Below are 19,788 nucleotides of genomic sequence, written 5' to 3'. Positions count from 1 at the left end.
AGCAAGTAAGTTGCAGACACTAATGATAGTTCATCATAAATACTTCAGTACATATCTCCTAAAGAACAAGGATATTCTTCTATGTAACCTAAATGACAATTATCACACCTAAGAAATTTAACTTTGATTAAATACAATTTAATACAATATTATTATTTAATATAATATAGTCTTTATTTGATGTTTCCCAATTGTTCCAATAATACCCTTCAAAACTTTTTTTTTAAATCAAAGGATCCAATTAAGGCTTATGCACTGCATTTAGTTGTCATGTTTCTTTAATTTCCTTTAATACAGAGCAGCACTTTTTTTTTTTTGATCTTTACTTCATTGAGATATATTCACATACCACACAGTCATACAAAACAAATCGTACATTCGATTGTTCACAGTACCATTACATAGTTGTACATTCATCACCTAAATCAATCCCTGACACCTTCATTAACACACACACACAAATAACAAGAATAATAATTAAAGTGAAAAAGAGCAATTGAAGTAAAAAAGAACACTGGGTACCTTTGTCTGTTTGTTTCCTTCCCCTATTTTTCTACTCATCCATCCATAAACTAGACAAAGTGGAGTGTGGTCCTTATGGCTTTCCCAATCCCATTGTCACCCCTCATAAGCTACATTTCTATACAATTGTCTTCGAGATTCATGGGTTCTGGGTTGTAGTTTGATAGTTTCAGGTATCCACCACCAGCTACCCCAATTCTTTAAAACCTAAAAAGGGTTGCCTAAATTGTGCATAAGAGTGCCCACCAGTGACTTCTCAGCTCCTTTTGGAATCTCTCTGCCACTGAAGCTTATTTCATTTCCTTTCACATCCCCCTTTTGGTCAAGAAGATGTTCTCCATCCCACGATGCCGGGTCTACATTCCTCCCCGGGAGTCATATTCCACGTTGCCAGGGAGATTCACTCCCCTGGGTGACAGAGCAGCACTTTTTGCCTTTTTTTTGGTCTTTCATGTCACTGATATTTTTGAAGAGTTCAGGGAAATATGTTTTATAGAATGTCTTTCAATTTGGATATGTCTAATTGTTTCCATATATCTCGATTCAGTGCTCAGTGTAAACATTTTTTTTGGTAAGAATACTATAGAAGTGATATTGTGTCATTTTTAGTGCATCACATCACTAGTGAGCCAGTTTGTCCCATTATTAATGATGCTAGTTATATATGATTGATTTTGTGATTAGGGGATCTCTGCCAGATTTTATCATTGTAGATGCACCCTTTTCCCTTTGTAATTCTTAAGTTATCTATTGGGTGATAGATGGTATGGCCTTTTCAATTCAATTATTTATGCCTTTCTTTAGGTTTGGGCAAAGTTTTTCTATTTTCTGTTGACCATCTACTTTTTTCTATTCTCTGTTCTCTCAGAATTTCTATTTCATATTGGAGTCTCCGGACCTACCTTCCATGTATCCTACATACTCCATATTTATCCTTTTGGACTAAATTCTGGGAGAATACCTTGAATTGGTCTTTCTGTGCACTATTTTAGGCTCTCAGTATTTCCACTGTGCTATTTGTTAAGAACTGTGAAGGTACTGGTATTTACCATACTGCAAGTTAACCTGCCACAGTTAATAGATACTGGAAAAAGACATAAGACTCCTGGGTCAGAGACAAAGGACAGTTTATTACTCACAGAATAGGAGCAGCCAGAATATCAGAATTTGTGCAATTTCCTGAGTCTCAACCCCAACAAGGCAACACAAAAAGGGCCATATAGTACCTGCACACACAGCGGGCTGCATGACAGGAGAGAACCCTGAGCTCAAGGATCCCGAATCTCTTATAATGGGGAGTAAGCAGGTCTGCCCTTTGCTCTGGAGGGAGACACTGTGTCTGTCTTCCAAGGCATTTGCTAAATAAACACCCTTGAAAAGACAGTGTAAACCAAAGGGCAGTCAGTGTCTTACCTCTTGCAGAAATGCAAGAGACCCATGGAGAATTGTCTTCCAGCTCTACTAACCCTTCTACTGAGTTTTCATTTCATTGATAATATTTTTATTTCTAACATGTGACTTCTTCCTTTTTGTTGAAGACAATTATTGTTTTATGTTTGTGTCACACTCATAAAACTCTCTGAAAATAATTAATTATATATATTTTAAATTCTTCATCTGTTTCCTCTTTTAACTTTGTTCAAGTATTAGTTGTTTTCTCTATTGCATTTGGGGTGTCTTTAATTATGTTGGCTTTTCTTAAAACTGGTCATTCTTGGATGACTCCTCAGATTTGTCTTTGAAATGTCTTCTGCCTATCATTCTGATTAGCGTTCTCCTGATGATTGTGGAGAAGGCGCAGGATGTACGGCTGGAAAAATGTGTCTTTTAGACATAAGTGTTTTCCATCATTCTTGGGAATGATACATTACTGGGAGCCCTATCCTGTTTTGGGTGCCCTAGTGCCTGCTTTGCATTTCCTGTTTAGAACTCCTACTCCGTAGAGATGTACTGAACAATTTGGTATGATATGTTTATTTTTTTTTTCTGCTTCTGCTGTCCTTCTGGTGGCCCATAGTTACTTCATAATCTGATCTGCCTTGCTGCTGTGCCCCAACACTCACACCAGGCATCCTCCTGCAGAAAACACTGATGATCTCTGCTGCTCAGTGTGGGGTAGCCAAGCTTTTCCTGAATGCAATTTCAAACATTAATTTCCAGGACAACTGTTCCAGAAATCCTTCCTGTGCTTTGTATTTGTTGACTTTGGGCTTGAGGTATTTCTGGAATTGATCTCATTTTTGCAATAATTTTCTCCTACCTGAATTTCTTCTGTTCCTTCCTGAGTTTCTTATTCTGCTATTGCTTTTTCTACTCATTTATCTCCACCAATCAACCCCAGCTGCTTTCTACCTTTAAGAAATTCACCCAATTTCTGGTTTGTTGAAGTCATCCTTCCCTTTTTTTCAGGGCCATGGGGGACTGTTTTGTGTTCACCAACTCTTATTTTCTTTTCCTCCTACATTAAGACATGTGACAGAGTTATCGCCAATGGACTCTGGGCAGGACAGGTATATGTTTCTTCCAGACGGGTCCCTAAAAATCCTCCCATGTGAGCCCCCATGCTTTCTTTCCTGACTACTGGATGGATGCAGACAATGTAAAGAATAGCACCCCCTATCCCCCCAGCTATGGCATTGGGCTATGACAAGGGGGAATAATGAACTTTTTTATTGCTTTAATCCATTGAGATTTGGATTTGTTTTGTATAGCAGATACCCCACTCTGACAACTATAAGGGCTAATGTGGACTTATTTTTATTTATTATATCATTTCTGTTATTTTGAGGGGTTTCAGTAGAAGTGAAGTATATCTGCAAGTTCATTCCAACATCTCCGGACAAGTTTTTCCTCCAACTACACTCCCTCTCCTTCAACAATGGATACAGAATGAAAGCAATTCATTTACTTATTCAATAATCATTAATCAAAATTTTATTCTGCTCTAGGCACTGTGCTAGATGCTGGGGATTCAGTGGTTAACACACCCAAGGTGATCAAAGTGTAGAGAAGACAACAGACAAGAAATCAGGCAACTATCCCTCAGTGCAACATGTGTGTTCCGGTTTACTAATGCTGCTGTTTTGCAAAATACCAGAAATAGATTGGCTTTTATAAAGGAGGTTTATTTGGTTACAAAGTTACAGTCTTAAGGCCATAAAGTATCCAAGGTAAGACATGAACAACTGGGTACCTTCACTGAAGGATGGCTGATGGCGTCCAAAAACCTCTGTTAGCTGGGAAGGCATGTGGCTGGCATCTGCTTGCTCCCAGGTTGCGTTTCAAAATGGCATTCTCCAAAATGTTGCTCTTGGGGCATTTGTCCTCTCTTTACTTCTCTGGAGCAAAAGTCTGCTTTCAGTAGCTGTCTTCAAAATGTCTCTGTAAGCTGCTGAAGTAAGCTCCTTCTGTCTGGGCTCTTATATAGGGCTCCAGTGAACTAATCAAGGCCCTCACTGAATGGGTGGGGCCACACTCCATGGAAATTACCTAATCAGACTTATCACCTACAGTTGGGTGGGTCATATCTTCATGGAAACAACCTAATCCAAAGGTTCCAACCTAATCAATACTAATACGTTTGCCCCCACAAGATTGCATTAAAGAATATGGCTTTTTCTGGGGGGCATAATATATACAAACCAGCACAATGTGCTATAATCAGAGCCTTGGCAATGCTTGGAGGACACACTCGGTGAGCCTTGACCCAGAGTTGGACGGCAGGAAAAGCTTCTTGCAGGAAGTCATATCTGAATTGAGACCCCAAGAAAGTATAGGGGTGGACCAAGTGAAAAGAATGGATGGGGTAGGTAATATGTCCCAGCAAGAGGGAACAACTGGAAAGAACTTGCAATTTTGGTTCCTTAATATAGTTCAAGATGCCTTGAGTGTAACAGGGCAGGATATGAATGGTAGGTGAGATGGGGGTTGCTGGTAAGGGATGAGGCTGGAGAGTCTTCTCTGTAGAGTTCCTTAGTTGGGCCTCTATTTGTGCAGCTAAGTTAATTTTATTCATTGAGTAAATTTCCCCAGGAATAAAAACAAACAGGGTCAGTTCATAAATGTTTTCTGAGATACATGAAGGAGTCGGAAGATGAGCCCTCCACAAACTTGAAAGTGGCCAGTTTGAATTCTTCATCCCAGGCTTCCTCCCTTTGACCTTAGAATGGAGCACCTGTTCTCTAATATCAGGTGGGCTCTTTGCCCTGCTCTTAGGAAAGGACTCCACATCCTTTCAAATGGTGACTTCAAGTCAATGTTTTGCTTTGCTCAAGACAGTGAATGTGCATTTCAAATCATTTCTCATTATGAAATGTAAAACTCTGTCCCCTGAAAATTCAATTTCAGGCATCAATGAACTTGCTTGGGGAGGCAGTGGGGGTAGGGGAGAAAGAGTACCTTTAGAGCACCTTGAAATCATACTAAACTTGCTTCACCCTGTTTAAAATCAGGATATCAAAAAGCTGGCCACTTTCCTAGGATCTTGCAAAGCTTTTTGCCTTCAGCTCCTTGGGGATTTCCATGTATTTTTAGCCTGTTTATGGTTAATAAAATAGGCATGTTTGAGGAAAAGTTAAGGGAAACCACCCATGAAGAACATACCAGATTGGAAGTCTGGTTATACTTATAATCGTGAGAAATGGTCAGTCATTCAGGACAAACAAAAACACATCTGATTATGGGGCAGCATACAATAAAACACCCTGAGCCTTAGAAGTCGCAGGCACCAAAGGATTGGGGTCCTTTATCATACTCCTCTCTAGAGACCTCTTTGCTTCTCCTTACCACTTCTTTTTCCCGTCCTCTTTCTCTTGTATTCATATTTTCCTCTACTCCATTTTCTCTTTTTCCCTTCTTGCCTTCTTCCTTTCTTTCCCACCCTCAGCCTCCTAGTGACAATGGGAGGTGCCTCCATAGACAGCGTCTCTTTGGAGGCCCTTAGTTTGGCCTCCAGTGTCCAGCAAAGTCAATTTTATCCGTTGAGTAAATTTCCCTAGGAAACAAAACAAAACAAACAAATCTTCTCTGAGCTAATAATCTATCACTGCACTATTATTTTCTTGATGGCAGAGGCAAATTTCCTATGTCGTTTGTATTCTGACACATCATCTGCTGTGACAGTAGGCACTGAGCAGGCATTCAGGAGTTTCCATACAGACAAAATGCGAATGCCGAAATGAATATGGTTTACATCAGGTGCATGGAAGCTTATCCAAATAGTTATTCTCATTCTCATGCACTTTCATAACTGGTAGGTGAAAAGGACTGGAAAAATGTAGGCAATTTGTTAAGCACTCCACTTTACTCTTGTGTTTCTAAAAAAGCATGTAATCTAAATAGGAATAAGTTGTATTAATTCAGTTCATTATTTACCTACATTTTAAAATAGCTCCAAAGGCTTTTCTATGTTATCCTAAGAAGATATTCTTAGTGTCAAAAACCACATAAGCCACACAGTAGAAAATAATGATTAAACCAAACACCCTTGAAATAACTGAGAGATATTAAGGATTAAATCTGTATTAGTCCCATGCATTGAGAAACGAACATTTTCCAATTCAGAAGCGACACAGAACCTGTCTCCTCACACTGCCCTGCATCCTCATCTGCACTGCTTATGCAATTGTAACCCCATCACTGCCTCAGAGCAGCAGCACCTGCTACTTGGAGGCACCCTATAGCTGTGTGAGAAAGCAAAAGCACAGGGCCCCGTTGGAGTACAAAAGAGCAGACAGTGGAAGATATACAAGGACAAGATCCCTAGGTAGGCTTGTCTGTTCCATTTTCAGCCCCTAAAGTAGAACAGAACAATGTGCAAGATATATTTATTGCATAACTAGTTAATTCCAACTGTTCCACAATGAGCATCATGGCTAAATGATGTTTCCTTGGTATCACACGAATACTGCATTTTTTTAAAACACATATAAAAATTCCTGAGTTAAACTTTTTCACACAATGCAAAATATTTTATAGGTCATTAAATTATCCATGGCATTAACTTTCCCTCCCATCTTAAAATTCTCAGAATTTAGTTTTATGTTGGTAAGAAATTAAATACACAATGGATTTTAGCCACTAAACATGGCACTTTCTATTACATCACCCATTCTTCTTTAATTTCCTGCCTTGCACTTGCTAGTATTTGGGATTTTTTAGAAAATCTGCTTATTGCTGTTACTCATTTTCTCCCTTCCTTCGTCCCTCCTTCCTTCTTTCCTTTTATCTCTTTCTCCACATTAGAATATATGCTCCATAAGAACAGTGACCTTGTCAGCTTTGCTCACTATGGCCTTTCAGCACCTAGAACAGTGCCTGATATATGAGAGATGCTCAGTGAATAGTTGCTCAAAGAATGAATGCATGTTTCCACTCAGCATATAAATCAGAATCTACTTTAAAATTTGATCTGCTTCATTTATTCTAACTCATTGTTCTATTTTAGTATCAATTGTCTCCTCACATTGGAAAATAAGGTCTTTACTTATGGCTACATTCTATTCTATCTTTATGCTGCTTGTTTGTTTGTTGTTTTGTTTTTTTGTTTTTTTATTTATTGGTATTAAATACACTTATGCATATACATGTTTTGAACAGCTATGATAAATGGCAGTCTTCCCACACTAACTAAGGTGATACATTTTTAGTGTGGGTGTTCCTAAAACTCTAGTCACATAACCTTATGTCATACCTATGCAAGACTACTTACTAATTAAGGAAGGTTGCAAACCTACCATTGTATTTTTATTCATCTGGGGTCAGAAGGCTGCTAAATTCTAGTTTCTATCTACAAGTTATTTACAGGGTTAGCTCTGTTTTAATAATTTTTAAATAAACTCCTTTGTTAGGAATATTATCAAGTTATACCTTAAAGTCAATTACTTCATTATAGCTGTCTCTCCTAACAAAAATAGTAGTAGAGAGAAAAGACTGGACATAAGAATTCCCCTAGAAGGTATAAACAAACCTTCAGAACTTGAGATAATGCCTGAATAGAGTATTACAGTACCACATGATGAGGTACAAAGTGGCAAGAAAAATGGAATCAAAGCCCAGCTTCAAGAATTTGCAACTTCAAGAACTTGGTAAACCATTTGACTTTCAAATTTTTGTCCATCTGAAAAGCTTAAGATATGTTAATACCTCCCAAAAGCCTAGCCTCCATTATTCATTCATTCAAGAAATACTGAGTAGAAACTATGTGCCATTGGACTCCAAGATCAGTCTGGTATAGAACTAGTGAGTTACACAGTATCTACACCAAGTATCTTAATTCTCTGCAGTCCACATGTTCCATGAAAATGTGCATAGGAAAGTTGGTTTGACTCTTGATTCCAAATTAAATTATTCACTCTTACCCCAAAATGACTTTTAACTGGATTTTCTATCAATAAACAGTGGCAATTCATGGCACTTTATAATTTGTTCAGATAGGGAAAAGGGTTTATGAAATTAGTATATGCCATTTTGCAAAGGAGCTTCTATCAGAAATAACTTACCAAGTTCTAGAAAGTCCTTTTAGCAAAATCCAATACTATTTCCTCAGAACTTTGTAAATGGAATTTTATTCTACTTGTATCCATTTTTGGGGTTTATGCACCCACTCATATTATCCATATTTGGAATCAAAGGTTCCTTTCTGAAGAGATCTTAATTTTAAGGTAAAACGTGGTCCAAGCTCCTGAGTTCCTACTTTCTTTTCATTCTTGAATATGTACATGTGAAATCCGGAGAAAACATAATCCCGCTAATAGTGGAAGGCAGCAAACTGCCTCCTGGTAAATTGAAGATTATGGGGAAATAGAGATGCAAACATACGTCCAACAGAATGGCCCAGAGGTAGTGTAAAATTATTCAGAATTACTTCATGAATGTGCTCTGTGGGATCCTTGCCTCTTCTCTTAATTTCTTTACGCAAACGAACACTACTCATTTTTAAATGAGCCATTGGACCATGTGGCAAGTGAGTCAAAATAAGTCCATTTGGTGTTTTATGATCTTCATTAATAACGATGAGATTTGTGAAATCTCTGGAGATGCACTGTGGAATAATTTTTTTCATAGCCAATCTTTTTCTGTAATAAACATGTGAGTTTGGTATAATTGTAGAGAGCTGTCTTCAGAGTCATATTGTTCTCCCATGAGGTCTGTCTGATGTGATGAGAATCTTGAGAGAAGTTTGTTGAAGTAAGAAGGAAATTTCGTCTGTAGCTTCATCATAAGCAACCTCTTCGTCATTAAGGCCTACTATGGTTTCATCCTGGATTCGCTGGTTGTCGGTGGTCTTGGCTGTAGGCTTTGGTGGGACTTTATCACCAAGAGCCTCTCTCCTTTTTAAGTTTTTTCCTAGCTGCCAACTTTTTCTTCCGCTGCTGCTGTTTCCATTGTGTGAACATCAAGTGTTGCTGCTGCTTATTCTTAATGTCCAAAATGCTGATGCCTGGGGGAAAGGCAGTTGCTGTTGGGGTTGAACCCCGCATTCTGCTGCCCCATCCCCAGTGACTGCAGTCTTCTCAGGTTCTTCAGAAGCAGATTTCCATTTCAGGCCTTTCTCCCTGCTGCCTCTGCTTTTATCCTCTGCCTTCACCATGGTGTTTGCCCCTTTGCTTGATTGTTTTTCATTAGTCTGGGTCATTTCCTTTACATTTCTTAATATGATGCTGAATACTGCTTATATTCTATTCTTTGTCTTGTGTTCATCCTAGATTTTTCCCAATAGTGACCCAATTTCTTGTTAGACCACCTTGAGCTTTCAGCTACCAGCAGATTTTGGATTAAGAGTTCTCATCTTTGACTCTGTACTTCTCTATTTTTCTCCCTTATGATGCATCTGTGCATTTCTATCCCTGGATTTATCATGATGGCCTTAAAGCATTTCAGGGCAAGAGCCCATCTTATCCCAGGATGAGGAAGATGGAATATCCTCAAAGGAACTGACAGGCAGTGCAGAAGCAGAGAAGACCCCACAGACAGAGCAAGGGGAGAAGAGAACAAGCAGACAGTGAGTTCGTATGTGAAGGGAGAGCTGAACCAAGCATTCTGCCACCTCTGTTCCCCTAGAATAGTAATGTTGCCAGAACTGATTGAATGGGGGAGAGGAAGCCAGAGAGAGAAAACTAGGGCCAAAATAGCAGGATCTTCCAATTTCCTCAGAAACCTGGCTTGACTTTCTGCCACTGAAATGGATGAAATCTGCAATCTTATTTCATCTGGTGGCAGGAAACAGGCATTAATGGTCTACATGATACATAAATTCAGTAATGAGGAAAGATTTCCTACATAACTCACTCTGAAGAAGTGAGAGAAACTATTTTTCATTGTAAACACAGAAATTAGACCTTGTCAAGTAATGCTCCAATCTAAGAATATGAAGCTACAAAATGACTAAATTGTTCCCACCTGTCAGCTTCTTAAACAGTTTTTCAGAACCAATCTCTATCTAGTATAACACAATAGCCTTTATTAAATGTGGATTTTACCTCATATCACCATAACTTACTTTCATTTTGTTGGCCATGAAAAAAGAAAATCATTTTACTACTATCATTCTTCATTTCTTTGGCAATAGCGTGATCTTGGATAGTATAAAAGATTTCAAAGTAGATTGTGCCAATCAGACTTATGAGCTATCAAAGACTCAGAAGTATGATGCCTGCAACAAGCATGAGGATCCACTGACGATATTGTTAAGGACTAAGGATACGTATAATTTGCTTAATTGGAAAAGGACAATCTTCATCACTAAATTAAGTGTCACTGCAGGAGTTTTAAAATTACTTGAGGCTTATTTTTTCCAGAAAGAAACCATCCTCTTAATCCCTGTGATGAACTTGTGTGCCCTTTCTCTCCAGAGAACAAAGTCATGTCATGACTTCTCAATACAGTAGTAAAAAGAAATGTGATATACAATCCTCTGTGGATTCCTGGTGGCAGCCAGGAAGGTGGATAGATGTAAAAATAAATTAAATGTAGAGAATTCTATGAAACAATTTGGTTTCAGTAGCTAATCTCACCAAAAATTTGATCTGAGGTTCATAGGGAGCAAAACTTGTGACTCCATTACCACCCCTTTCCCTTTCTTGGTGGAATAGAAATTCTAAACAAGAGTGAAATGGCCAATGTTCAGCATGTGCAAGGAGAGAGAAATTTAGCTTACCTAAAGATTATTAAAATACCAATTTTAATCATAGCATTTAAAGAAATATACCAAACTCCTTCTAGGCAGAGATTTCAAGTGTTATAGACTAGAATGAGAGTTACTATTCCCCTGAGACTTTGGAGATGATTTGACTTCTTGAAGGGAGGGACTTGGTCAGGTCATCAAGAGAGGCCCATCCCTTAGCCTCCAGGTTGGATAATGAGCATATTATCTTGTAAAAATTGTTCGGCATCTTAAATCTCAGTAGACAGGCTTTTTTTCTAGTGGATAAATGGTCCTTTTTGCTAAGAGGTGACTTAATACATGTATAATAAATCAGTCCTGGGGAAAGGGGACTGATTTCTTGATCTGTGCTCCCCACTGCTACCTCTACCACTTTGCCTGAAACTTTGAATCACCTAAACCCTTCAGTGCCCACTCTATTTCTCATTTCGAGTCTATATGTATTTTTCCTCAATCACAAATCTCGACCCAATCCCTTGGTAAGTCACATTATCAGGGGCCCTCCTCCCCATCCCTTCCCCATTTCTTCTTTTCACAAAGTCCAAAACACTCGTTTGGCTTTCAATCCAATACTGTAATATGATTTCACAGGCTTTCCCACTCCTCGCCGTCTATTTTATGAGTTGGAACTCTAAACTGCAAGGGAAAGACACATGTTACATATTTTAATTCCTTTAATTCTTGTGCTGCAGTCTGTGAACCCATTTCTTCCCCAACACGGTCACTAGAGTCAAGTATTTCTATTGTTTTCAACCTGGGCTGCCCTGAGAGTCAGCAGCAGATTTTGTTTATTATTGTGCATTAGCTGGAGGCTTCTGGGCACAGACAGAAGGTTACTCTCCAGTTTCCAATGATACCAGAGAAAGAAAGAACAAAATCTAGTGACACCAGCTGACATTTTTTTTTTTAAATTTTATCCTGATAGTAGAAATATGAATTAGTAAACAGTACAAACAAGCCAGGAGTCTGAAACAATAATTACAAGTTCATCCCTTAGGTGTAATGGAGAAATTAATGGAATGAATAAAGAAATAGAAAGAAAGTAAAATTAAAAATATGAGACTAGGAAAACTAAGAACGATTTAATGGAAACATCTCTCCCCTAAGAGCTTGCATTTTATTCAGCCTTCCAGAAATTTCCAAGAAAGTGAACAAGGTGTCTAATATACATTTTCGTGCATGTGTTCTAGTGCTTTATTTTCTCTGGTTTAATGTCATTTTCCTTGGTCCCTATAGCTAAGGTGTATCTTCATCTTTAATGTAGTTTTTTATCCATATAAATTGCTATTTTCTTTATTCCTCATTTAATTGAGAATTTCTCACCAATAAGGAAGTCTTATTCCTCTAATTGCCTTAACCCTATGGGTACCTGGACAAAGGTAACAGAATCCATAAGGATCTTAGCTCTTGGACATGAACCCAAGAGGCTTGCTAGGATGGATGGTGCATAATACTTCCAAAAAACAGAGTAGAGAGGTATGGTTTGCTGATTTACAAATAGTGATCAGAGGGTTACAAATACATGCAGTAGAAGAAGTTTCCTGATGAATTGTTCTTTTTATTTTTTCCAGAAGCAAAAAAAAAAAAGTAAATTTAGAGGAGTTTCTAATTCAGTAGGTCTAGGGTGTGGCTCTAGAATTTGCATTTCTAATAAGTTCCAGGTGATGCTGATGCAGTTAGTTCTGGGACTATTCTTTGAGAACCACTGCCCTCTTTTCCATGGTCCACATCTTAGTTTCCTGGGGCTGCCATAACAAAGTACCACAAAGCGGGTGGTTTAAAACAACGGGAATTTACTGTCTCATAGTTCTGAAGCCCAGGAGTCTGAAATCAAGGTTCCATGCTTCCTCTGTGTCTATAGGGAAGAATCTGTTCCATGCCTTTCTTGCAGCTTCCAGTGGTGGCTTACTAGCCATCTGTGGTGTTACCTGTCTCAGTTGTCACATGACATTTTCCCCTCTGTCTGTCTATCTGTCTGTGACCAAATGTCCTCTTCTTATGAGGAAACCAGGCATACTGGATTAAGGGCTTACTTTATTCCAGTATGACCTCAATTTAACTTGCCTAATTCTATTCCCAAAAACTCTATTTCCAAATAAGGGCATGTTCTGAAGCACCGGGGAGTAGGATTTCAATTTATGTTTTTTTGGGGACACAATTTAATCTGTAACAGTCCATGTCAAGGGTTCACAGAGAAAACTGATGCTATATGAACCATCCCACAGCCCACAGTCATCAGAGGCAGCCACCATGATCGTATTTGCTTTTCATCAGCTTGGGGGACAAAGACGAAAGCAAAAAATGAAGTCAAAAGCATGTACTTTGGCAAGCAGAGAGAGGTAGCAAAGAAGATTGGCACGGTAGGGACTTCAGTTTTTTTACTTTTATTCTTTGGGGTGGGAGGTTTGTTTGTTTCAAATGATAGAGCAACAGTTCTCAATCTTCACTGTGTTTCAGAATCCCCTGTGTCCCCAGAGATTCTGATTCAATAGGTCCCAGACAGGATCCTGGAGTCTGCGTGTTTATCCAGCATCCTGGCTAGTTTTGAAGCAGATCTTCTAAGGATTACACTTTAAGTAATGATGATTTTAGAAGAATAAAATAGAAATGCAAGTGGAGGAAATCCTACATGAGGGAGAAATCAAAGGTGCTATCAGATATGTTCTTTGCATATGCATAGAAGGTTTGGCACTAGAGCAGCGAGTGGGAGTTTATTTGATTGCTGACAATGAAGACAGGAGACAGTGAAGACAGCTGATCACTTAAGAGGTGACGGATTTTTTATTTGTTTGTTCAAGATCAAATGTGATGAGAGAAATCTGGATAAGGGAATTCTTTTTATTTTTTAAACAGAGCGCTAACAAAGAAAAGTTTTCTTTTCAAAAGTCAATAGTGAAAAAGCAAAATGTAGGAGTGGTTGCCAGAAGGAGACCAGGTGGCAAACTGAGGAGCTATAGAGAGATGGGAATGAGGTCACTGGGCATTAAGTAAATGTCATCAGAAAGAAGGGCGGATTCCATGTCAGGTGCAGCCAACACAGACATGGGGAAAACACTACCCACAACCAGTCCAATTATGACAAAAAATGATAAATATATTATTCTGCATGTGTGTTTTTGTACAAATGTGTGTGTGTGTGGAGGGGGGAGAGTAAGAAAGGGAGAGAAAGAATTAGAAGCCAATTAAAGAGTTAGAGGCCAATGGCAACCTGTTTGGATATCATAAATGTGCCTGAGTTTTCAATTTTCTGATCAGGCATTAGGAGTTTCAGGAGCTCATCTCTCTGAATTTATTTGTATTAATAATGGAAATGAAGATAGAAAACCTTGAAAGCTCTGCCTTTAGAAAGACAAAGCAAGAAGAAGTGGCATTCATGTATTGAGAAAATGTTCTCCTTTTTTGGAGCGAAGTGCCATAATATTGTTTTTAGTCCTGTTGTATGCATACATATGTGTGTACACAAGATTTGATTTTGACAAATGCTTTATCATCTCATTTAGTTTCCCCCCAAATTACAATGCTCATTTGATTTAAAATTTCTACTGAACTGCCATTATTTTTCCTTCTCTATCTGAACCCAGGTTTTACAACTCAGCTCAAGTTCTATCCTTTCAACCAGATTTTCTCAGAGTTTTCAAGAGTTCCCTTACCTATTCTATCTTGAATTGAAATCATGTACAAGGATTACTTTCTATCTACCCTCCATCCCCCATTCTCCTGAGCTCAAGCAGAAAAACTTTGCATTCAAGAGGTGCACAGTGAACTACTGTTCAATGACTTAATAAAGAAAATTGAGTCCTCTGGCAATGGTTTCCTCTCCAGCATCCATTCTATTCTACCATCTCCTACTATGTAATAGCCACTGGTTGAATGGAGTTGACTCCACTCTTAGCTGCAGAAATGGGTCTTGACTTCATAAACCAATCAATGTAATTCCACTCTTCTGGTTACAGTGATTGGTTCGGGAGTTGGCCCATGATCTGACCTGGTCCAATCAGAATGAAGCTCAAGACTTGCTCTGTAGTTGGGAGAAGAGAAATTCTTTCTGGTTCTGGAGTGTGTGGTGTGGGGATGTGATTACTGGAACTGATGCCATCAGTTGCCTAAAGTGGGAGAAGCCAGCCTGAAGATGAAACCAACACCCAGGGGACAGCAGAGTTTTACTCAGAACGGGGGTCTGAGGCCTGACCAAATGAAGCCAGAAGCCACAGCCACCTCTGAGGCTTCAGTTAGTTTGAATGAGATTTTCTACTACTATTATGCCTCCCTACTGTTTGTTGTTACCCCTATTTTTTAGATCTTTGGAACACAATATGCAGTTTGACTTCTTGCAACCTGATTTATCTAGGGAAATAGTGGCATTCTAGGATACCGTTTCCTATTTCAATAAGATCATTATATATTTTTCTGAGCTTTCTAACCAAAACCATGTTTACAAGTGGTAAAATAATAAATTTGGAAACCACAATTTCTGTTCAAAATGACTCAGTGTTTTTATGTACTTGGTACTGATACGGACTTCTTTTATTCATTCACATAACAAACATTTCCTGAACATTTTAGGTCCACTGTAAATGTCTGTAGACAGACATACAGTGAATACAGGCACTCTCCAGAAGATTAGTTTGTTTTATTATTCCTCTTTGTTCACGGCAATGTATCATATGGGGATACCTTTTCGATGAAACTGAAGAGACCCCAGCAGACATATGGATTTTAGCATCTCTGTTGTGTACATTTCTAAGCAGCACTGCAGCTGGATGTAAAGCCGACAGATTTCTGGATGGATCTCACCATCTTCCGGGCTGTAACAGAATGAAAGAGAAAAGCTGTGAACATGATTAAGATTTCACTCATCGGCCGTTTGTCTCACCTCTGAGGGGGGGAAATGCTCACTGAAGATTCCCTAAAGCCTTGAGCCTAAAATACAGGGCTTTCAAACCAGTGGCCAAGGTCACAGTTCTTACATAAGTGCCCTTCTGACTAACAGCTCTTAATTTTTTCCCCCTTCAATAGCAGACTTCTGCTGAGAGCTTAAAATCATAAATGTTTTAAGTAATTGAAAATGTCAGACATTTTCAATTTAGCTGTTTGAACAAATTTCAAGAATACATTTAAACCAGAAAAATCTTTTAGCCTGCAAGAAGATATTAAAAACTCTTATTTTTAGAGAAACAAAGAGCTATTAAATTACCAGTTATAAAATAGGTCTTTAATATTAAGGTCCTCTAACATAATATGGTTAGAGAGCCAAGACATGAATTATTTTTATCAATATTTTCTGTCTCAGTCCAAAGAATATTCTTTTATTGTTTGCTATGGTTAATTTATAAAAGGCCAAATGGCTTTAATGAAAAAAACTAAAAAATTTATGAAAAAAGAGAAAAGTAATAAAATTCTAATAATTATGCTTAACCACCTAAATCTAAACACTGAACTATGCTCTAAAATTTATTCTAAAGTCTTTATGCCTTTCTCTATTAAATATGATAAAACATGTAGAAATTAAATATGATAAAACATGGAGTGAAAACTTTTATTTTTTTATTAAGGGGAGAAGTTAGTCATTGATAAAACAACAATTGCAACTAAAAAGGCAATTGCTGAATAAAGCAAATTGAGTAAGAGGGTAAGTTTAGAGAAGGATTAGAAATGGAAGAAACCCTAAAAGTGAACTCTGTCAAATGTCCTAATGTTTTATCTTTATTTCTATCCACATTCATTTAAAATGCAATAAAACCTGATTAAATAATGCAGCATTCGAACTTGACTCCTTTGTAAAGTGGGTCAGTTGTAAAATGTCAGGGAGAATGAAACATAAAAAAAAAAAGATGGTGGCTTCATTTTTATTTAAGTTCTGAAATAAACATAGTAACAAGAATTTGTATGCATACAGTACATTATAATGATAATCAGTTTTCATTTTCAATACTGAATTAGTAGATGAGCAAAAATTTATCCAGCCACATGGCTTATATATCACAGGAAAATGTAGAATTCTTTGCCTCAGTATCAGTGATGTCTGCAGTTATCCTATGTCTTCTCTGTGGCAGATAAGAACTAAGTGCCTCAAAAGAGATGAAATGCAAATTTGGCTTTATGTGAAAATTAAAATACTATGTTACTTTCTCATTTGTGTCTCATGGGCCTGGCCTTAGGCCAACACTGGAAGCAGGTAAAATGCGTCTATGCGGTTGCTGCAAAGGAGAGGCTAGGCCTCCCTATAATTGTGCCTAAGAGCCTCCTCCCGAATGCCTCTTTGTTGCTCAGATGTGGCCCTCTCTCTCTAGCTAAGCCAACTTGAAAGGTGAAATCGCTGCCCTCCCCACTACGTGGGATCAGACACCCAGGGGAGTGAATCTCCCTGGCAACGTGGAATATGACTCCTGGGGAGGAAGGTAGACCTGGCATCATGGGATGGAGAACATCTTCTTGACCAAAAGGGGGATGTGAAAGGAAATGAAATAAGCTTCAGTAGCAGAGAGATTCCAAAAGGAGCCGAGAGGTCACTCTGGTGGGCACTCTTATGCACAATTTAGACAACCCTTTTTAGGTTCTAAAGAATTGGGGTAGCTGGTGGTGGATACCTGAAACTATCAAACTACAACCCAGAACCCATGAATCTCGAAGACAATTGTATAAAAATTGTAGCTTATGAGGGATGACAATGGGATTGGGAAAACCATAAGGACCACACTCCACTTTGTCTAGTTTATGGATGGATGAGTAGAAAAATAGGGGAAGGAAACAAACAAACAAACAGACAAAGGTACCCAGTGTTCTTTTTTTACTTCAATTGTTCTTTTTCACTTTAATTATTATTCTTATTATTTTTGTGTGTGTGCTAATGAAGGTGTCAGGGATTGATTTAGGTGATGAATGTACAACTATGTAATGGTACTGTGAACAATGGAATGTACGATTTGTTCTGTATGACTGCGTGGTATGTGAATACATCTCAATAAAATGAAAACTAAAAAAAAAAAAAAAAAAAAAAAATGCATCTATGGTGAAAATCCCAGTTTCCCTTTCAGAGCTTCTTCCCACAGGTACCTTCCACTGTCAAGCTGTTCTCCTGCTACCTCTAGCCCCCCACCCCTCCAACACACACATAACCTCTCATTATTTCATATCATTGTCAGCCTTTTGAAATATCTCTGACCTGTGTCGCATTCCCTCATGGCCCTGTTATCCCTGGACAGATAATGGGCATTAATTGTTCATGTAACAAAAAGTGATCCTGGTATGTTAATAATACACTGATTTTGATAGAAAAATCTGAAGACAGTGTCTTAGCCCAAAGGTAGGCTAGAGAGGAAAACACTTTAAGGCAAGCAGATCTTTTCTGTGCTGCTTCAGCATCCCAAGTGCAGCTGACTATTTTCACCTATGCGTAACATTGGCCCTGGTGGCCCACAAGCAGATTTTTTTTTAAACCTATAAAAATCTGGTGTATCATATATTTGATGAGTGGGACAATTTGCCAGCATCTAAGTACAGTGTCATTCCATGCCATGAAGTATTATTATTTTCAGAAGTACAAAATATGTGCCTGGTGGCTTGGTTCCTAAAATAGGCAAACTTCATATATAGATTACATTTTATGCAACTTAAACAAATGACTACCTTATTAACTTATATCTTAAGAATCAGTATATTTTGTTAATTATTTTACAGCTAGAAAGGGAGTGAGAAAGCAATTAAATGCTTTTGAAAAAGGCAAGTCAGAACAGAGATTAAAATGCCTAATTCAAAATATTTCTGTGAGTGCCATCTTCCAAATGTCTCAGTAACGCATGAAGAGCCTAGAAATTGTAGACCATTATGCCCCTCATAAATATGCGTTGGAACGGAATAGGTGCTATTAGAAACACAATCTGCCTAGCTGAAGTTGCTTTATGAATTTTCTCATTAAAATTTTTCTATACATACTCATATATAATCCTTTAATATCTTGGAAAACTGAAAGATAGAGAAAGAAAGGAACTAGTTAGAAAGCAGTGGAAAAGTTAAGACAGCCTTTACATTAGTGTTTCATGAAGACTAGACCAAGACTTGAACAATTTATTTCTCCCACTTTAGAGCTCTAAGATTTATTATCACTACTGATTTCTACAAGTTCATATCAAAGAAAAACAAATTGTCAAATAGGTTATGATATGCCTAATTATAGCTTATAGAAGTGGATGGATATGTTTTTGAGAAACATCCACCTAGGTTATTTTCCTAATAGGAAAAAGAGTCATATGGAAAATGGAGGAAAAGTCAAGAATACAGCAATTAAAAAGCTTGAAACCTTCATCCTACGGATAAATTATAAGGCCAAAGGAACCACTTACATTAAAATAAAATTAGACCTATGAACTCCCTCCAGGAACTTAAAACAACTTAACTTGGAGGTAACTTTCCCTCATATTACTTATGCATCATCTAAAATGATTCACTTTAATTAATCAAGATTTAGGTAGGGTGCTGTGGGGTGGGAATTGGTTCACAATTTCTAGACTCTCGATGGGTTACTGAGAAGGGCCATGAGGGAACTTTCTGGGGTGAAGGAAATGTTATGTATCTAGATAGAGATATGGTACACTTAAGATTTGTGTTTCATTGTGCGCAAATTTTACTTTTAAAAAAAAAGAACCAGTGCAAATATCGAACTCCAGGTAATGACATGCATGCTGATGTCTGCAATTTCAGAAAAAATATTGTTGGATGGATAAAGGAATGGACAGACAAATATGTGATAAAGCAAGTATAATAAAATATTAATCACAGAATCTAAATGGTGGGTATTTACCTGGTGGATGAGGTTTTACATTTTCCCAAATAATTACATGGCATAAATTGGAGAAAATACACAACTGACGAGTTTTCTGACTAGTAAGGTCAAGTTCAGAAGTTAAAACACTGGGGATCTTAGTTACAAAATGCCTTGGCACTGCATCTGTCTGCTTTTTTGCTGAGGTTGCCAGAATTTGGTGGTCCATGCAGCTGCTAATAGCTTTTTAAAAACCAGCAAAATGTTTGTTTTGATAGTCTGTCCCTAAAGTAGTGGTTTATATATTTAGTTGAAGGCAGCCAGAAATAATAAACAGAAAATGGGT

The 19,788-nt window shown here is 37.9% G+C and overlaps 1 protein-coding gene and 1 pseudogene across 4 annotated transcripts in view; both read right to left on the bottom strand.

Moving 5' to 3' along the window:
- The window catches only part of LOC119506428 (regulator of G protein signaling 7 binding protein), a 135,231-nt gene that overhangs the window by 26,946 nt on the left and 88,497 nt on the right, over window positions 1–19,788 (bottom strand). For all 4 annotated transcript variants that reach the window (XM_037799472.1, XM_037799469.1, XM_037799470.1 and 1 more), the window contains exon 3: window positions 15,359–15,489. In XM_037799472.1, coding sequence (XP_037655400.1) covers window positions 15,359–15,489 — 131 coding nt within the window. The remainder of the gene's footprint in view (window positions 1–15,358; window positions 15,490–19,788) is intronic.
- On the bottom strand, window positions 8,028–9,112 carry LOC119506528 (annotated as a pseudogene).

Source organism: Choloepus didactylus, chromosome 11, assembly GCF_015220235.1.
Source record: "Choloepus didactylus isolate mChoDid1 chromosome 11, mChoDid1.pri, whole genome shotgun sequence".
NCBI classification, from domain to species: domain Eukaryota; kingdom Metazoa; phylum Chordata; class Mammalia; order Pilosa; family Megalonychidae; genus Choloepus; species Choloepus didactylus.
This window is presented reverse-complemented; position numbering and strand designations above follow the sequence as displayed.